Raw genomic sequence first — 16,294 nt, 5'->3', positions numbered from 1 at the left:
TACTGCGTATTTTCAGGAAGGCTTATCATGCTACACAATTTGAAGAGTCAAACTGGGAGGGGAGGCAATTTGGATACAAAGGGTTCATTCAGGGTAAGTAGAAGGAAGCAGCCACTAAGATTTTATTTATATTTCACTGCTTTCTTTCATCATCCTTCCCTTTAATTTTCCCTTCCAGGTTCCCAAATGATCACATTCCCGTCCCCAGTAGTAAAACGCCTGTGGAAGTAGAAGATGGATGCTGTGGCAACTGAACCTGGAGTCAGACTCAGAATCCCAGCTTCCTCACTCGGGAGCAGGCCTTGCATGGCTGTTCAGGGGCTCCTTAAGAAGGCAGTGTCCTGAGGCGGGCGCTTGGCTTTTTCCCCATCTTTGCTGCTAGGTGGAGGATCGCGCCTTTCTAACTCACCTGATTTCTGGATCATGGTTTGAGAAGCCTGGCTCTGTGGATTTCCTAGTGTTATTTTCCTAATAGTGATTTCCTAAAGTAACAGTTTCCTAACTTCTGATTTTGTAGTTTTGATGTGAAAGAAACAAAAGTGCTTCTATTTCAAACATATTGGAGGTAGACTTGACGCTGGGCGGGCCATGAGCATTCAGCGGAAAACCAGATAGACAAAAAGATTCTGCTCTCCCGAAGCTTACAGTGCGGTGGATTTAAAAGTTGTTTCTCAACATTAGCGCTGTACCCATCATCAGCCCTACCCAGGGCGAGGAGCCTCGATGCTTGAAGTCCACTGTTCAGGCAAAGGAGAATACAGTGTTCCCAAGGAACATTGTAAGCTGGCGGCCAAAATTTGAAAGAACGTAAATCGCAGGGCAGCGAAGGAGGCGGGGGGTCTCTGGAGGTTACTTCTATTAGCGTCAATACGGGAGAAGTCAGGGGACCTAGCAGGAGCCTGAAAACTTCAAGCCAAACAAACTCTGAGATCACACCTCCCACCCGCCACCTCTCTCCGACTAGCCACTGCCGCCGCCGCGAGGCGGCTGCCCCGGGGGTGGGCCGGGGAAGGCAGGGGGGCTTGGAGAAGACGGACTCTGCTTTCATTCCCCCTTTCTTTCCCATCCCTAACATGGGCTTTGCCCTGGAGCGCTTCGCGGAAGCTGTGGACCCGGCTCTGGAGTGCAAGCTGTGCGGTCAGGTGCTTGAAGAGCCCCTGTGCACGCCGTGCGGGCACGTCTTTTGCGCCAGCTGCCTGCTGCCCTGGGCGGTGCGGCGGCGCCTGTGCCCGCTGCAGTGCCAGCCCTTGGCGCCCGGCGAGCTGTACCGGGTGCTGCCGCTACGCAGCCTCATCCAGAAGCTGCGCGTCCAGTGCGACTACCGCGCCCGCGGCTGTGGCCACTCGGTCAGGCTGCAAGAGCTGGAGGCGCACGTCGAGCACTGCGACTTCGGCCCTGCCAGCCGCCTCCACAGCCGCCCGAGCTGCGCTTCGGGGCTGGGCGGCGGGGAGGTGCCCGCGCGGGGGGGCTGCAGTCCGGCACCCGGGGCTGGCCGGGGCGGGGGCGCGCGCGGGGGGCAGCCGAGCGGCCGCTGTGGCCGCCAGCGGGGGCCCAGGCCTCGGGTCCTCGCCTGGAGGCGGCGCGAGAAGGCGCTGCTGGCGCAGCTCTGGGCGCTGCAGGGCGAGGTGCAGCTCACGGCGCGCAGGTACCAGGAGAAGTTCACCCAATACATGGCTCACGTCCGCAACTTCGCCGGCGACCTGGGTGGCGGCCACCGCAGGGTAAGCAAAGGGGGGTGGGCACCGCCGGCATGGTCGATTGGGGTGGGAAGAGGAACGGTTCTTTCTGACACTTCAGGATTCCTTTGGAATTAGGCATCCTTCCTCACTGTGCAGCAGGAAGCATCACACCCTGATCATTACTTTCCTGTCATTATCTTTCGAATGGATTGTCATCGAAGTTAAGGATCGTCCCTTTTCTGCTTATATTACGATTGGAAAGAGTTAAACAGATTCGATTCTAACTTTGTGCCGGGAAAGTAGGAATTGGGAAAACTCGTTTTCCATCCAGACTTACTTTCTCCATCTTTCAGCCTCCTGCCCACCGTCTCTGCCTATTTTTTGAACCCTTGTCCCGTGCTTGAGGCAAATCCGAGAAGGAAAGCCGGAAAGCACAGACTTTCCCCGCCCAGCCTTTCCTCTCCCGCGACAGCCAGCATCCCCGCGGCCCTGGCAGCCGCACACCTGGGACTGGTGTCAGTGCTGATGACACTTGCGCTGCCACTGCCTGAATCAACTGCCTTCTACGAAGTTGGGGACTGTGAGGCATGTAGGGGCCAGGACGGCCTCAGGAGCTGAGAGATGGGGTTTCTTAGACTTGCAGAGTTCTTTTCATCACTCTGACTTTCCCTAAATAAGCCTTCCTTGCCTCGGGATCTCATTATTGGTGGAGAGAGAGACAGAGATTGAGATTGTGTGTGTGCGACCTGGGAAGTCCAGTCCGAGAGCCTCCATCTGTGGTCAGACCGGCCCTGCGAGCCCCCAGGCAGTGGCTGTTTCCCTTCTTTGTCTAAGCTTCTGGCCCCGAACTGCGCTCCTGGTCCGCCCGCCCGCTTTCAGGCCGAATAAACAAGCCTCTTTGCAGCACCCCGTGTGAAGAGGCTTGTTTATAAAGCTGTAACTTCTCTCCTGGAGGACTTCTGCGCAGTGTTTGACATTTTTGGTCGCTGCCATGGTGAGCAGGCATTTAGCAGAATTTGCGATCCATTCAAGGAGCTGTTTTCATTCTTCAGCACTCCCGGGGAGGAGCAACCCAGAAAGATTCCCATTTGGGACTGGCTGCTGCATACTGCCTCCAACTCAGGCACTGAGTTTAGAAGCGCCTGTCTTGAACCTAAATGAGAACGTTGAAGTGAGAGGGACTAAAATGTTTCCTACCTTGATGAATGGATGCACACTGTGTATGAAAAGACTGGTTTCAAGGATTCTTTCTCTAGTCCATATATGCATATACATACATGCATATATACAGGTAAATTTACAAAATGGGAGGACCCAGGGAAAAGCACAGATAGAAGCTTTGTATTACCAGTCCAGGTTTCAAGGTCTAGGAAACCAGTGGTTGAAGGAAAGGAGCAACAGTTAGAATAATATTACAGAAAAGTCCATGCAACAAGTCAAGCTATGATTCTGAGAAGTGAGAAAAACTGCCCATGATTTGCAGACTAGCCAAAACCCTCTATGTGTTTCTCAGAAATGTTTTTCTCCTACCAGTAGGGGCTGCTCTGTGCACTGCCTAAGAAAAGCTCCTGGGAAAATATCGTGATGCTGATAGTAGTGATGATGATGCATATGGAATGTTATCATTCAGAAATAATTTCCAAGTAAAGGTTAATAACATCTATAACCATGAATAAACCCACCTAGCCCAGCACTAATTCATCCAATGTTTAAGTTAGTCTTCACTAATAAACATTGTAGCTATAATTCTTGTTTTACTATTATTCGGCCAGCAGGAAAAAAAATGCATACTACTTTACCAAGCACAAACCCTTATTTTTTTATTCTGCAGGAATTATGCAAAACCAAGTAGGAATATTATTTAAAATTAGGACTAGAGTAGCCTAACATATTCTGCATTACAACAGCAACATGAATATTATGACTAAAATTTATAAATAGTTCATGTTTCTTAAATTCCTTAAGACTTTACAAAATAAAAATTTTACACTATTGATAATTTATATTTTACTTTTCTGTAATGGAGGGAAAAATAAAGATACCTCCAAGGTTTAACCAGAAATCTGTTTTCAATTACAGTGAAATCAGATTTAGATGCTGCATTAGGATAAAAGAGCTGCATGTCTCAAAATGCAAAGCCATTCCGTAATTTTTGAAAATAGGGTTTTTTTTCCCCTCACATGCACCGTTGTTCTTTTTCAAATATATACTTACAAAGTAAGTATAAGAAAATGTCAACCTTCTGCCACATTCAACCATTCTTAATTTCAAAGTTTTCCTCTTTTCACATGTCAGTTAACTTACGGTACATAAAAACTTATTGTAGCATTTATTTTTCTTTTATATTTTTACCTAGTTAGTCATTTTATACATTTTTTTTTCTAGGATGGAGAACATAAGTCATTTACTATTGTGTTAGAAAGAGAATATGACACTTTGGGATTCAATATTATAGGAGGTCGACCAAATCAGGTAAAACACCTTGTTAATGCACTACTCATTCCTTATAAAATAAGCATTAATAAACATTACTCATTGCTTTTAAAATAATAGAGGACTTAGCTTTCATTTGTGGATTTTGAGTAAGAAAAATAGTCGTTTAATCTTTAAAATTATGCTTGTGATCAAATATCAGATTTCTTAATGAAAATATTCCAGTACATGCCCAGATTTTATTTATTTATTTAGCTAGTTAGTTATTTAGTTTGTTTGTTTGTTTGTTTGAGACAGAGTCTTACTCTGTTGCCCAGGTTGGAATGTGGTGGTGCAATCTTGGCTCACTGCAACCTCTGCCTCCTAGGTTCAAGCGATTTTCCTGCCTCAGCCTCCCAAATAGCTGGGATTACAGGCACCTGCCACCATGCCCGGCAAATTTTTTGTATTTTTAGTAGAAACAGGGTTTCGCCATGTTGGCCAGGCTGGTTTTGAACTCCTCACCCCAAGTGATCCACCCCCCCTCAGTCTCCCAATGTGCTAGGATTACAGGTGTGAGCCACCACGCCTGGCCCTGATTTTATTATTTTTAAAATTTTTAAAAAGTATTTCCTTTTTGAGATGGAGTCTCACTCTGCAGCCCAGGCTGCAGTGCAGTGGCATGATCTCAGCTCAATGCAATCACTGCCTCCAGTTCCAGTGATTCTCCTGCCTCAACCTCCTGAGTAGCTGGGACTACAGGCATGTGCCACCACGCCTAGCTAATTTTTGTATTTGTGGTAGAGAAAATACAAAATGTTGGCAAAGCTGGTCCAGAACTCCTAAACTCAAGTGATCCGCCTGCATCACCTCCCAAAGTGCTGGGATTATAGGCTGGAGCCATTGCACCTGGCCTTTATTTTTGAGAGAAACAAAAAACAACAGCTAGCAAACTTGGTTCTCTTTGCAACTTTAAAAGAAGAAAAGGAAAGTACATTTCACATTTTATCTAAATTATATTGTACTTTTGGAAAATTTCTTGAATAAACCTATCTCACAATACCATATGTAGGCAACTTCTATTTGATAACATTAGGCAATTGTATTGCCTGCTTAAATCTCCTATTTATTAAGTGAAATTACTCAGCTTGAAGATGCTAATACAGACTAGGAAGAAAGTAATATATATTGAATGAATGAATGAACAGTTGAAATAAGGGATGATTGAATTCAATAGGAAGTACCATGTTAAAGAAAAACAGTTGATTAGAAATATTTTTGGCTCCCCAAACCAAGTTCTTTGTTTGACTGTATGAATAATATTCTCTATGTTGATGCCAATTGTTTTCAAAATGCATATTTTAAACTTACATAATATACTGTAGTTGCAAAGTTCTTTTATATCATTGAATTCCTGTGTCAACTTAATTTTCACCATAACTGGAAAAAGGTGGTTAAGTTTTAAAAAATGATGTTCTTTAATTTTCTCAATAAACTGCCATGAAATTTTTGCATCCTGCATTGCAGATGTTGTTCAAGGAAACTGTCTTAGTGTTGTTGGTCATATGCTCTGTTTAGGTAAGGATGGCAGTGACATATTTCTTCCTTGTGTTTAGTATTTTGAAAACCTAGCAACTAATGACTGCTGTGCTTCTCTTTTTAAAACAGTCCTCATTTATTAAGATGAAAGTCTTTTCATCATATCATTTTGGTTATCATTTTCCCTAAGGAATATTTTTGTAGATTCTGTTTTGGTATTTGACATATAGATGACATTGGACTTTTTAAAAAAGTCTCTTAAAATTCATGATAAGGACAGCTAAAGAGAAATAATTTTATTTAACCTGCCATGAAGTCAAATGACATTTAAAATTATATGATGTATTATTATAGGATGTTGGATATTTTCCCTAAATAAGCTTTGGCTTCTTGTGACTGTAAACTGTCCCATTTTTACCATATTGGCTATGTTTGAGGTTTAACTAATCATGAGTTACATTGCACCTGGAAATATGTAAAAATGAGCTTTGCATGGGTTCCCTTTTGCATAGGTTCCCTTGCAGTTTGGATGTGATCATTTGAGATTTTACACTTGAGTAAGCTACCAGTCTCTCCTGCGAATAGACACAGCTAGAGCTATGTTTCTAAATCTGTCACATCAAAAAGCTAAATTATATTTCAAAACTCTGACCTCATCTCAAACCAATTATACAGTGGGAACCAGACACATGTTTTTTTCCTTCTTTAACCTTATCACCCTTTTACTTGCTGTATCTCTTTAGAAGTGAGATGTTTCATAAATAATACTTAAAAGCCAGTTTATTTCACCTTGTACATGCCCTTTCCCATAGCTTTTAATGTGAACTAAAAAATGTGAAGTTAATAGATAATCTTGTCAGAGACCCTGGACTCATTCATTAAAACTGCCATCTTGATTAATGACTAGTTGGTGTTAAGTAAGTTAAAATTCTGTGCCAAATCACCAGCTAAGAGAGTTGCAGATTTACGGAGTATTGGTAATGTTACATTTGGTAAATTGTCCTTAATAATATTTAAATTTTGCTTACGTCTCTCTTCTGTTAACGATTTTTTTAATAGAATAGTCAGGAAGGAACATCGACTGAAGGAATTTATGTTTCAAAAATTGTAGAAAATGGACCTGCTGACAGAGCAGATGGCCTGGAAATTCATGACAAAATCATTGAGGTAAGACAATGATAAAACATGTATATGATCCTTGCAAGAAAGATTTGGATATTTTAAGTTTCCAAACTTATCACTTTACTTTGGTGTGGTGCTTATTAGAATATACATTCGTAGTAGCAGTAAAGGCATTATCGTTTTTACTTTCTTACAAAAAATGTAAAAGTCACTGGGAGAGATGGTTCATACCTATAATCCCAGCACTTCTGGTGGCTGAGGCAGGAGGACCACTCGAGCTCAGGAGTTCGAGACCTGACTGGGCAACACAGTGAGACCTCATCTCTACCAAAACACAAAACAAAAAAAATTAGCTGGGCTTGGTGGCACATACCTACAGTCCCAGCTACTCAGGAGGCTGAGGTGGGCGGATCACTCGATGTTAAACCCAGGAGGTCAAGGCTGTGGTGAGCTGTGTGTAGGCCACTGCTCTCTAGCCTAGGCAACAGAGCAAGACGCTGCCTCGAAAAAGATGTAAAACTCTATTATGATTCTATATAATTTATTGGATATTGTGATGAAAGAATACAATACCTGGAGTTTCCAAATGTGTTAATGAATACCTCTGTTTTAATAACTTGTGTTTCCCATGAACTATGATGTCACTTGCTTGATTATTAAAGGATTAATTATTATAACATTTCAAAAAAGGATGATAAATCTCTGTAATTTAATTAATTACAAATTAAATTTGTAATTATTTTATATAGAGAGTTTGGAAGAAATTATACAATACCTGTAATATTTATTAGTGTAATATGGCTACTTTGTTCATGTCATTATCTTTTATATGAAAGAAAAAGGGAAATACCTTTTTTTCTCTTTGCTGTGAAAATCTGGTGAGAACTCTTTGTATGTTGTAACTGTATTGTTGTATTTGGGGGTGATAAAGTGAGCACCTATATGCTAGTAAAATTGGGTTATGATAGTGAAATTTTATGTCCCTGCCATCTGCCATCTCTGTCCTTTTGACATTTTATTAACTGGTTAAGACAATATTAGTTGCTGTTACCAAAAATGGTTAAGTTACTTTTATCAGTGAGTATTTCCAATGTATTAGTAAAGGTACAAATAGGAATTTGGAAGGTTTACTTGACTCCACTATTCTTTTTAAAAATTCTGTTCATTCTAGGCTATATAATCACTAGTGCTATCTTTCTGAATATTTATATAAACTATCATGATGGAGGCAGATTTTCTGTATTAAATTTTGAATAAAGTTTTAGATTTTCATTAATCGTCTGTGCACTAAACAAAGTTGAATTTTTACTGAATTGACATAGAATAAGGGTGAAGAATATAGAACAGCCAATAGTTTTCTGTTTTGGGAAAAAATATCACAACATTTATAAATTAGCTGACTAGACAATTTAGAAAAAAAAAAGAAGAGTTGTCTTTTGCCAAAAAAACAAACAAAACAAAACAAAACTGTGATTTATATCTAAAGAGGTCTCTTGTATCAAGATTTTATTCTTCCAGTTTTGTTGCCAAGAAAGTGCAGACCTACTTTTGCTGTTGCTATCCAGTTCATCTTGACAATTTGCCTAGTGGAAACATTCACATACTGTAGCTTCTAAAGTTAGAATGTGCGCAGTATGATCTAAAGGGCAACATAATTTAATTTAAACAGAAGATTGTCCCTATTACTTTCTGCATTATCTCAAAAACATATTAAGCTGTCCAGTTACCAGTGGAAAGCAAAGTCTTATATTTGATATTATTAGAAGAACTGATGGAACTGAATACATATATTGTTACACACACACAAACACACAGACACAACAGAAATATGTGTTGGCAATTTAAAAACTTATGCTAGCTAGGTGACAATATTATATATGCTTCATTAATGTTACATTAAAAGAGAAAAAGAATTTTTTTATGTTGTCATACAACAATTTGGTTACAAACCTAATGGTTTTTTAAAGAGGTAATTTTATAAAACTATGGTTGAAAAAATCAAGTGCATGTAGACACCTATATAGTACTGTTACTAATATATGTCAAATTAATCTTCTTTAAACCCTGTATGATAAAAAGTAAAGAGATCAACCATAGAAATTCAAATGAAATTTAACTAGCTGCGGTATTATTATTCACTTTGATTTGCATATATTAGCAGCTAATGACTAGAGCTTGAAATTTGTCTCAATGATACAGATTTTTCAATGTGTCTTTTATACCAGGGTACACTGATTTTATGTATACATGCTATAGTTCTAGACTGGATCAATGTGACCACATTTGCAGTTAAGAAATGGATTAGATGATGTGCATATTTCTAGAATGTTGTGTGTTAAATAGCATGAAATCTTTTAGAAAGAAGATTATTAGAAATAAATCGCTCTTTCTTAGTTGTTCAGTGATGCTGTCAGCTTTTTGAGTGAATAGATATTTGTGCGACTTTGATATCTAGTTAAACAAATAGTGTGTTTTTTCTTGTGCGTATATGTGTGTTGTAAAAGAACTCTGTGTAATCATTAAAGTTAGAAATATTTGATGCTTATCAGTTATTTTAGTTTCTCTGTCATTATGATATCAGTCAACTTTAAGCAGTTTTTAGCTAATGGAAAATTGAGAAGAAATCTATCAGTTTAAAATGTGCAGATGCATATTTTAAAACAGATTTTTAAAGTAAAGATAATAATTTCTTTTCTGTTTTGTGATCAATGATTTGTTCAGTGAACAAATTTAATGGACCAATTTTTGAATTTCAAATGGTCATGCTGATTTAAACCTGGTGCAACAAATAAGTTTGTTAACAGTGTAAAGAGTACAAACTAGTTCATATATTATAAAATTATCCATATGACTTATACACAATCTGACATATTACTAAATGCTTTGAATTTACTGATATATAACTGAAATAAAAAATAAAACAATAAGAGATTCTATGGTTTATATATAGTCAAGGTATGCTCAAAAATATTTTGTGTAGCTAATTGCTTGATGCACACATACAAGTTGATGAATTGTTTTAAAAAAACAACAAAATTTTCCAAAGTTACTCACGTAAATGAGGAAGTAGATATGTTAAAGGTTTTGTTCTGTTGATGATTAAAAAGATTTTATAAACTGTAATAAATATATTAGTTATAATAGTTTGGTACAGTTCAACAAAGGCTAGTAAAGTAGTATTTTTTAATATTCTGCATTCTATTGATAAAATTCAAGAATAATAAAAGAATAAAAATCACTGTCATTAGGTAAATCTATGTCATGTGTTTCACATAATATAAGTTAATTTTTTGAGTCAGTCTCCACAAGCAAGTTAATTTTTGGAGTCGGTCTCCACAAGCAACTATGTTAACCAGTTTCTAGCTATTTCCACATTCATATTTGTTAAACTATTTATGCTTGTAAATTTTAAAATATCAGTTGTGATATTTGAGTTACACTAGATGTCAAAATATCACTGGAGACTGAAAAGGCAGAAGATATTGTTGAAGGCGTTTTGAAACATCACAGAAATTCACATATGCCAAGAATTCACCACAGTATACAGCGAATAAAAGTATGCTGTTTTTCATTCTTTCAAGAATCAAAAGAATCACAGAAAATCCCTGATCCTATCGAAGAGTTGGGCACAATTCTGGAAGAGCGCATGACCATTAATTTAGTTCTCATGATGTTAGGATGCCTAAGTGGTATGTGGGAGGGAGCTGAGAAACAAAGTTCACTGTTGCTTTTAGCATTGATTCCTCTATTCTTTCTTTCTTTCTTCTTCTTTTTTTTTTTTCTTTTTTGAGACAGGATCTTGCTCTGTCACCTAGGCTGAAATGCAGTGGCATGATCATAACTTACTGCAGCCTCTACCTCTGGGACTCAAGGGGTCCTCCAGCCTAAGCCTCCCAAGTACCTGGGACTACAGGTGCACCCCACCACACCCAGATAATTTTTTTAAAAATTTTCTGTAGAGATGGGGTTCCACCACGTTACCTAGGCTGGTCTTGAACACCTGGGCTCAAGCGACCTGTCCACCTTGACCTCCTGAAATGCTGGGATTACAGGCGTGAGCCATAGTGCCCAGTCTCTCTCCTATTTTTATGATGCTCATAGCAGGCAATGCAACTATAACTCCAACTCCAGAGTGGGAAAGGGTGGATAATCACTCATGGCTCTTTGTTTACACTTTCTTCTCCCAGCACTCCACTAACCCCTGCAGCTCCAGGCCAATGCTGTTTGACAGGGAAGTGCTGGAGGCACAGTGCTTCTCTCAACTTCTGGAGACCAGAGTGGGGCTGAAGGTCTGTGGAATCTTTGAGATGAATAGGTCGGAGCACAAAGCAGAGGATTATTTTTTAGTGCATATATTAAAATCTTTTTATTTTATTTTTTACCTTGAAATTCTAATGCAATGCAGCATAAAAGGCATTTTCCTTTTCTTTAGAAATAGTTCCCACATTGAAGTGTCAGTGTAGCACTTTCCATTAAGTGCTAAGTTTATTACCAGAAGAAAGAGTTTCACAAATCAGAAACTTTTTAACTAATGCCAGACTGCCAACTACACTTTCTTTTATTTCTGTAATATTATACCTCTGCATTCTCTGTGGTCACTGTCTGTACTGCTAAAATGAAAATCTTTGGTAGTTGTCTTGTTTATTTAGCTAACACTCTGCATAGTCAGATTGTAGCTGTTAAAGCAGGAAAATTAATTGCAGTTCAGAGCTAAACATTTAGGAATGTTATTGAATCAGATCTACAAGGTGCTACCTCTGTATATACCTAATGAAACACTATACCTTACTATCTCACAAAGCAATGGTGCTAATTTGTTGATGCATAAGAAGCATTTACAAGTTTTTATAGATCACCTGTAAATCTGCTGGGCAGTTAGTTTTTTGATAAATTTATGTCTAATTCAAACAGCTAAATATCACTAATCATAGAGAAATGCAAATTAAAATCACAATGAGATACCATCTTACATCAGTCAGAAAATGGTTATTAATAAAAAATCAAAAAACAATGGATGTTGGTGAAAATGCAGAGAAAAGAGAGCACTTATACGCTATTGGTTGGAATGGAAATTAGTGCAACTCCTATGGAAAACACTATGGAGATTTCCCAAAGGACTAAAAATAAAACTACCATTTGATTTAGCAGTCACACTACTGGGTATCTACCCAAAGGAACAAAATCATAATAGAAAAAGACACCTGCAGTTGTATGTTTATTGCAGCACCATTCGCAATAGCAAAGTCATGGAATCAACCTACATGTCCATCAGTGGATGACTGGATAAAGAAAACATGGTGTGCATATATACACCACAGAATACTGTGCCATCATTAAAAAAAAATGATATTGTGTGTTTTGCAGCAACACAGATGGAACCAGAGGCCATTACCTTAGACGAAATCACTCAGACACTGAAAGTCAAATTCCACATATTCTCATTTATGAGTGGGAGTCAAACAATGTGTACACATGGACATAGAGAGTAGAATAATAGACATTGAAGATGTGGAAGCGTGGGAGGAGGGAAGTGGATTGAGGGCTGATAATTACTTAGTGGGTACAATGCATCTTATTCAGGTGACAGTTACCTAAAAGCCCAGACTTCACCATGATGCAATGTATCCATGTAAAAAAACCTGCATTTGTACCCCCTAAACCTATAAAAATAACAAATACATTTTTAAAAGAGTGTAAATGGACATTACCACCTTGCCTTAATGAAGTGACACTGTAGATTTATTCAGTGTCCCTGTCCTCCTAGAAGTTAGTTTAATTCATGATTACAAATCATTACATTGGGTAGGGAAACAGCAGAATTTGTGGATGGAGGCAGCCTCATAGTTTCAGGAAAGGATGCAGGTGTTAAACTGGATTTTGGCCCTGAATTTGTGTCACATTATCACTCAAAGATTTCTCAACTTTTCCATTTCTCAGTTTCTCTCCTGTAAGTATAAGTGTCATCATAGACAGTCCCTCAGATTTTCCAACTAGGTGGTCATCATGGTTTTGCCACACCACTGAGGTTTTATTATTAATAAACATAGTTTTATGTCAGCCTACAAAAAAAGACTGGAAAGATCCTCATACTATTGAGTGTATTAAGCACTGTTCTATCCATTTTAAACTTCTAAGACTTGAACTTTTCTTTGACTTGTTAGTGCTAAACTCCTGAGAAGGGAAACAGGGCCACCTTTTTTTACTGTGCAGCTTGCACATGGCACAGCTGGATTTGGTGTCCCTCTCTGAAGGTCTCAATGTGGTTCCTATTCTCGTCATCATTCTGTGCTATAAAAATCTCATCAGAACACCTGTAACATTATTTGATTCATTTTAAATTGTGATCCAAAGTTGCTTTTAGGTAAAATTCCAAATTGGGGCCTTAATGTACTGATTTTTGCCCTTTTCTTCCTTTCAATCATCCTGAGCACCTGGCACCTCCTTTCTCTCTTTCTTATTCCCCCGCAACATTTCTTGTCAGGAAAGAAGGTCCTTACTTTCACTTGCACCATTTGAACCATATACGTTTCTTCCATCATCGTATCCAAATTTTAACTAGAGATGATGCCTTAATGACACCTAAGCTTTTATCATTTTCACCTGGGCCTGCACTGTGGCTTCTTGACGAAGCTTTCCTTCCTTCCAGCCTCTGCTATCTATAACTCCACTTGTTTTCTACCCTCAGCAAAACTTTGGTCATTGTTTTGCTCCTTTGCTTAGGGGCCTTTATTGGCATTATATTTTCAATAGGTTAAATCCAGGGTTTTTTCGTGAAGCAAAAATAGCCCTTTGAAACCCTTACTTTCTTTGTGCAATTTTTTTTTAACACAACCTCTACTGTTGTCTCATGAAACTCCTCCCTTTTCCTATCAACAGGCTTCTCTACTTTTATTTGTTGCTTTCTGTCTAACTGGTATTCTGTGCCACGGCCTTCTGTAGCTGATAAACTCCTTTGCATACTCAAAAATCCTCTACTCCTGGAAGCCCTTTGCAATCCACTAGGCAATACTATCTTTTCTTCTCCATTATCAATAGATCTTTATACCTCTCACTTTCATAGCATTTTCATGTATTATGGTATGTATTTATTCTTTGATGTTCTTTTCCCCCAACAAATGCATGGGTTTCTTCGAAGTGGTTTTAGTATTTTATTGAACCTACTATCTTCACCATCTCTTTTGCTCTCAGCATTGTGCCTGGGAAACTTCAGACATTCTGTGAATTTTCTTTGAATGATGGACTAAATGAATGGATGAATCTCAAGGTCAAGGTTTTAGGCATTATGGTATGGATCCAAGAGTTTTTCAACATCCCTAACATTTTTCCAGGTGGGCAGTCCACAAAGGCTCTCCTGTAACATTTGATTCCTTCTCACCATATATTTATAACTAGATCAATCAGAAGTTGAAAGATTATTGTTTCTTAAGTTGTGAGATCTTTAAAATCTAGCCACAATGGATCAAAGCAATTGTATCTTTCTAGACTATTTCTTATAGCCTATAAATCAAGAAAGAACCCAAGTCTACAAGGCAATGTTTTAAATTCTGTTCATGTAAATGCTTGAATTAGATCTAAAGACATGTGTGCTCACCTTCACCCTCCTGCAGAATGTTAGTTATTGAACTTGAACAACCCTGGTAAAGCTGTCTGAATTTACATGCTTGTCTGCAAAGCAGATGTGCAGAGAATGGCACTGGACCAAATATGAAATTGAACAAAAACATGATTGACTGCAGAGGAGCTAAAAAGATGAAAGATATTTTCAATGTTTCCAAGCCTTGTAAATGGTCTGGTGAAAAGACCAAAAGAGCTGGAAGCTTCCTAGAGCACTGGGGATGGCACAGGAGCCTCTTTGAAGTCCTCTTGGGGAGAGCTGCTTGAAATAATTACCAGTAGCCCCAGCTGTGAGGCATTCTGAAGAAGCTTAAGGCACAGCTCACTGAACTTGATGCTGGGAACTTTTTAAGGCAAATTTAGGAAGATTGTGCTTTCATAAGTACATGCTGTTGTATTCCTAGTAGATTTTAGTGTTTCTACAAAGAGATAGGAATAGAAACTTTCCCAGTCTTTTCTAAAAATCATTGTTCTTCCCAACGTCTTGAGAAAGTGTCACAAAGGAGAGAAAGGCGACTGACATGGATTGGGTGGATTTGGTGCCTGATCCTCTTAAGCTTATGAATTATTATAGCCACATCACAGTCCCAGGGCTTTATAGACAGTACTTTTAATCAGCTTTGCTCTTCTTTCTTAAGAAGATAACAGTGTTCTTAAAAAGAATGTATCACTTCTTTTACAATCAGCAACTCAGAGGTGATTCATTGTTATCTTCATATCAAAAACACCCCAAAGAATAGACATTATTCATTATGTGGTTTTGAATATTTTAAACAATTTTGTATTGCTATAAAAGTAGAGCAATAAATCTTTAATTTATAAGATTAGATGAGCAACTGACTATTCTGCTTAAAGAAATAAATATTTTTCATAATTTAGAGTATGATGCAATGTAGTATAGAATACCTAACAAAGTATATAATGTTAAATGAAAATATTGTTATTTTTTGTAAAATTAGGTGATTCGATGTTTTATTTACATAATGTATTACACTGAAGCTAAGGGAAACAATAGATTTACTCTATGAAATTATATTTCGGAAAAAAATAGTTAACAAACATTTGTTAGTTACAGAAAAGGTAGTTTTCACAGTGAAATGTGCTACAAACATGATTCATGAAGTACATAAACACATGTTTAAATGATAATAGGCTTTTGTTGCTGAAGGTTGAAAAAAAGCCTGTTATTGATTGGAAGTACCTTAAAGAGCTTATAATCAAGATGGGAAGATAGTTGTACATTAGTTAAACAAGCAACAAGAAAGCAAAACAACAACAACAAAAGGAACACAGAATGAGTGATTGGTGTAGAATCACTACCAAGAAGACTTCTTTGGTATTCTGGTAGCCTAAGAGGTTTAAGCTTTAAGGGGGAATGGTACTTGAAAGGACTCTTACAGGAAAAGTCAGAGAGGGATTAAGAGGCAAGAGAGGGTAGAATAAGAGCTTTCCATATTTAGGAAGAATGCCATGAGTCAAAGACAAGGTAGGACTTGTGTGTCTTGCTTGGCAGCCATTTGGTCAATTAACCTGAAAAAAATTATTATAGCTAATACTTATTGGTTATTATACGTCAAGCATTCTTTAGGATTTTTTACAGGTATTAATTCATTTTATCTCCACAGAACTCTATGAGGTTGGTACTGTAGGTATTAATGGTGTCCCATTTTGCAGATGAGAAGACTGAGGCATAGAAAGATCAAGTAATTTGCCAAGGCCATAGAGTAAGAGCTCCTGTATCTGTGCCCTCAACCATTGCTTAATACTACCTATTACTAAGAATTACATAAGTGATTCATGGTAGGTAATCTATGAAAAGTTCGTTGAAGCCAGACTTTGAAGAAATTAGGGGAAGGCCTTGCATGCTTGGCTAAGGAGTTTGCATTTTATGGTATAGGCAACAAGGAGTCAGTGATAAGGTTTGAGCA

The 16,294-nt window shown here is 38.4% G+C and overlaps 1 protein-coding gene across 2 annotated transcripts in view; it reads left to right on the top strand.

Moving 5' to 3' along the window:
• The first annotated feature begins 211 nt into the window (after positions 1-211).
• The window catches only part of LOC105470138 (PDZ domain containing ring finger 4), a 418,303-nt gene continuing 402,220 nt past the window's right edge, over positions 212-16,294 (top strand). The window contains exons 1-3 of one of the 2 annotated variants that reach the window (XM_011721911.3): positions 212-1,721; positions 4,065-4,151; positions 6,690-6,797. In XM_011721911.3, the coding sequence (XP_011720213.2) occupies positions 1,074-1,721; positions 4,065-4,151; positions 6,690-6,797 (843 nt within the window). In that variant the 5' untranslated portion in view covers positions 212-1,073. The remainder of the gene's footprint in view (positions 1,722-4,064; positions 4,152-6,689; positions 6,798-16,294) is intronic. The other variant, XM_011721912.3, reaches the window with a different exon arrangement.

Source organism: Macaca nemestrina, chromosome 10 (assembly GCF_043159975.1).
Source record: "Macaca nemestrina isolate mMacNem1 chromosome 10, mMacNem.hap1, whole genome shotgun sequence".
NCBI lineage: Eukaryota > Metazoa > Chordata > Mammalia > Primates > Cercopithecidae > Macaca > Macaca nemestrina.
The sequence above is the reverse complement of the archived record's forward strand: the minus strand, read 5'-3'. Positions and strand labels throughout refer to the sequence as shown.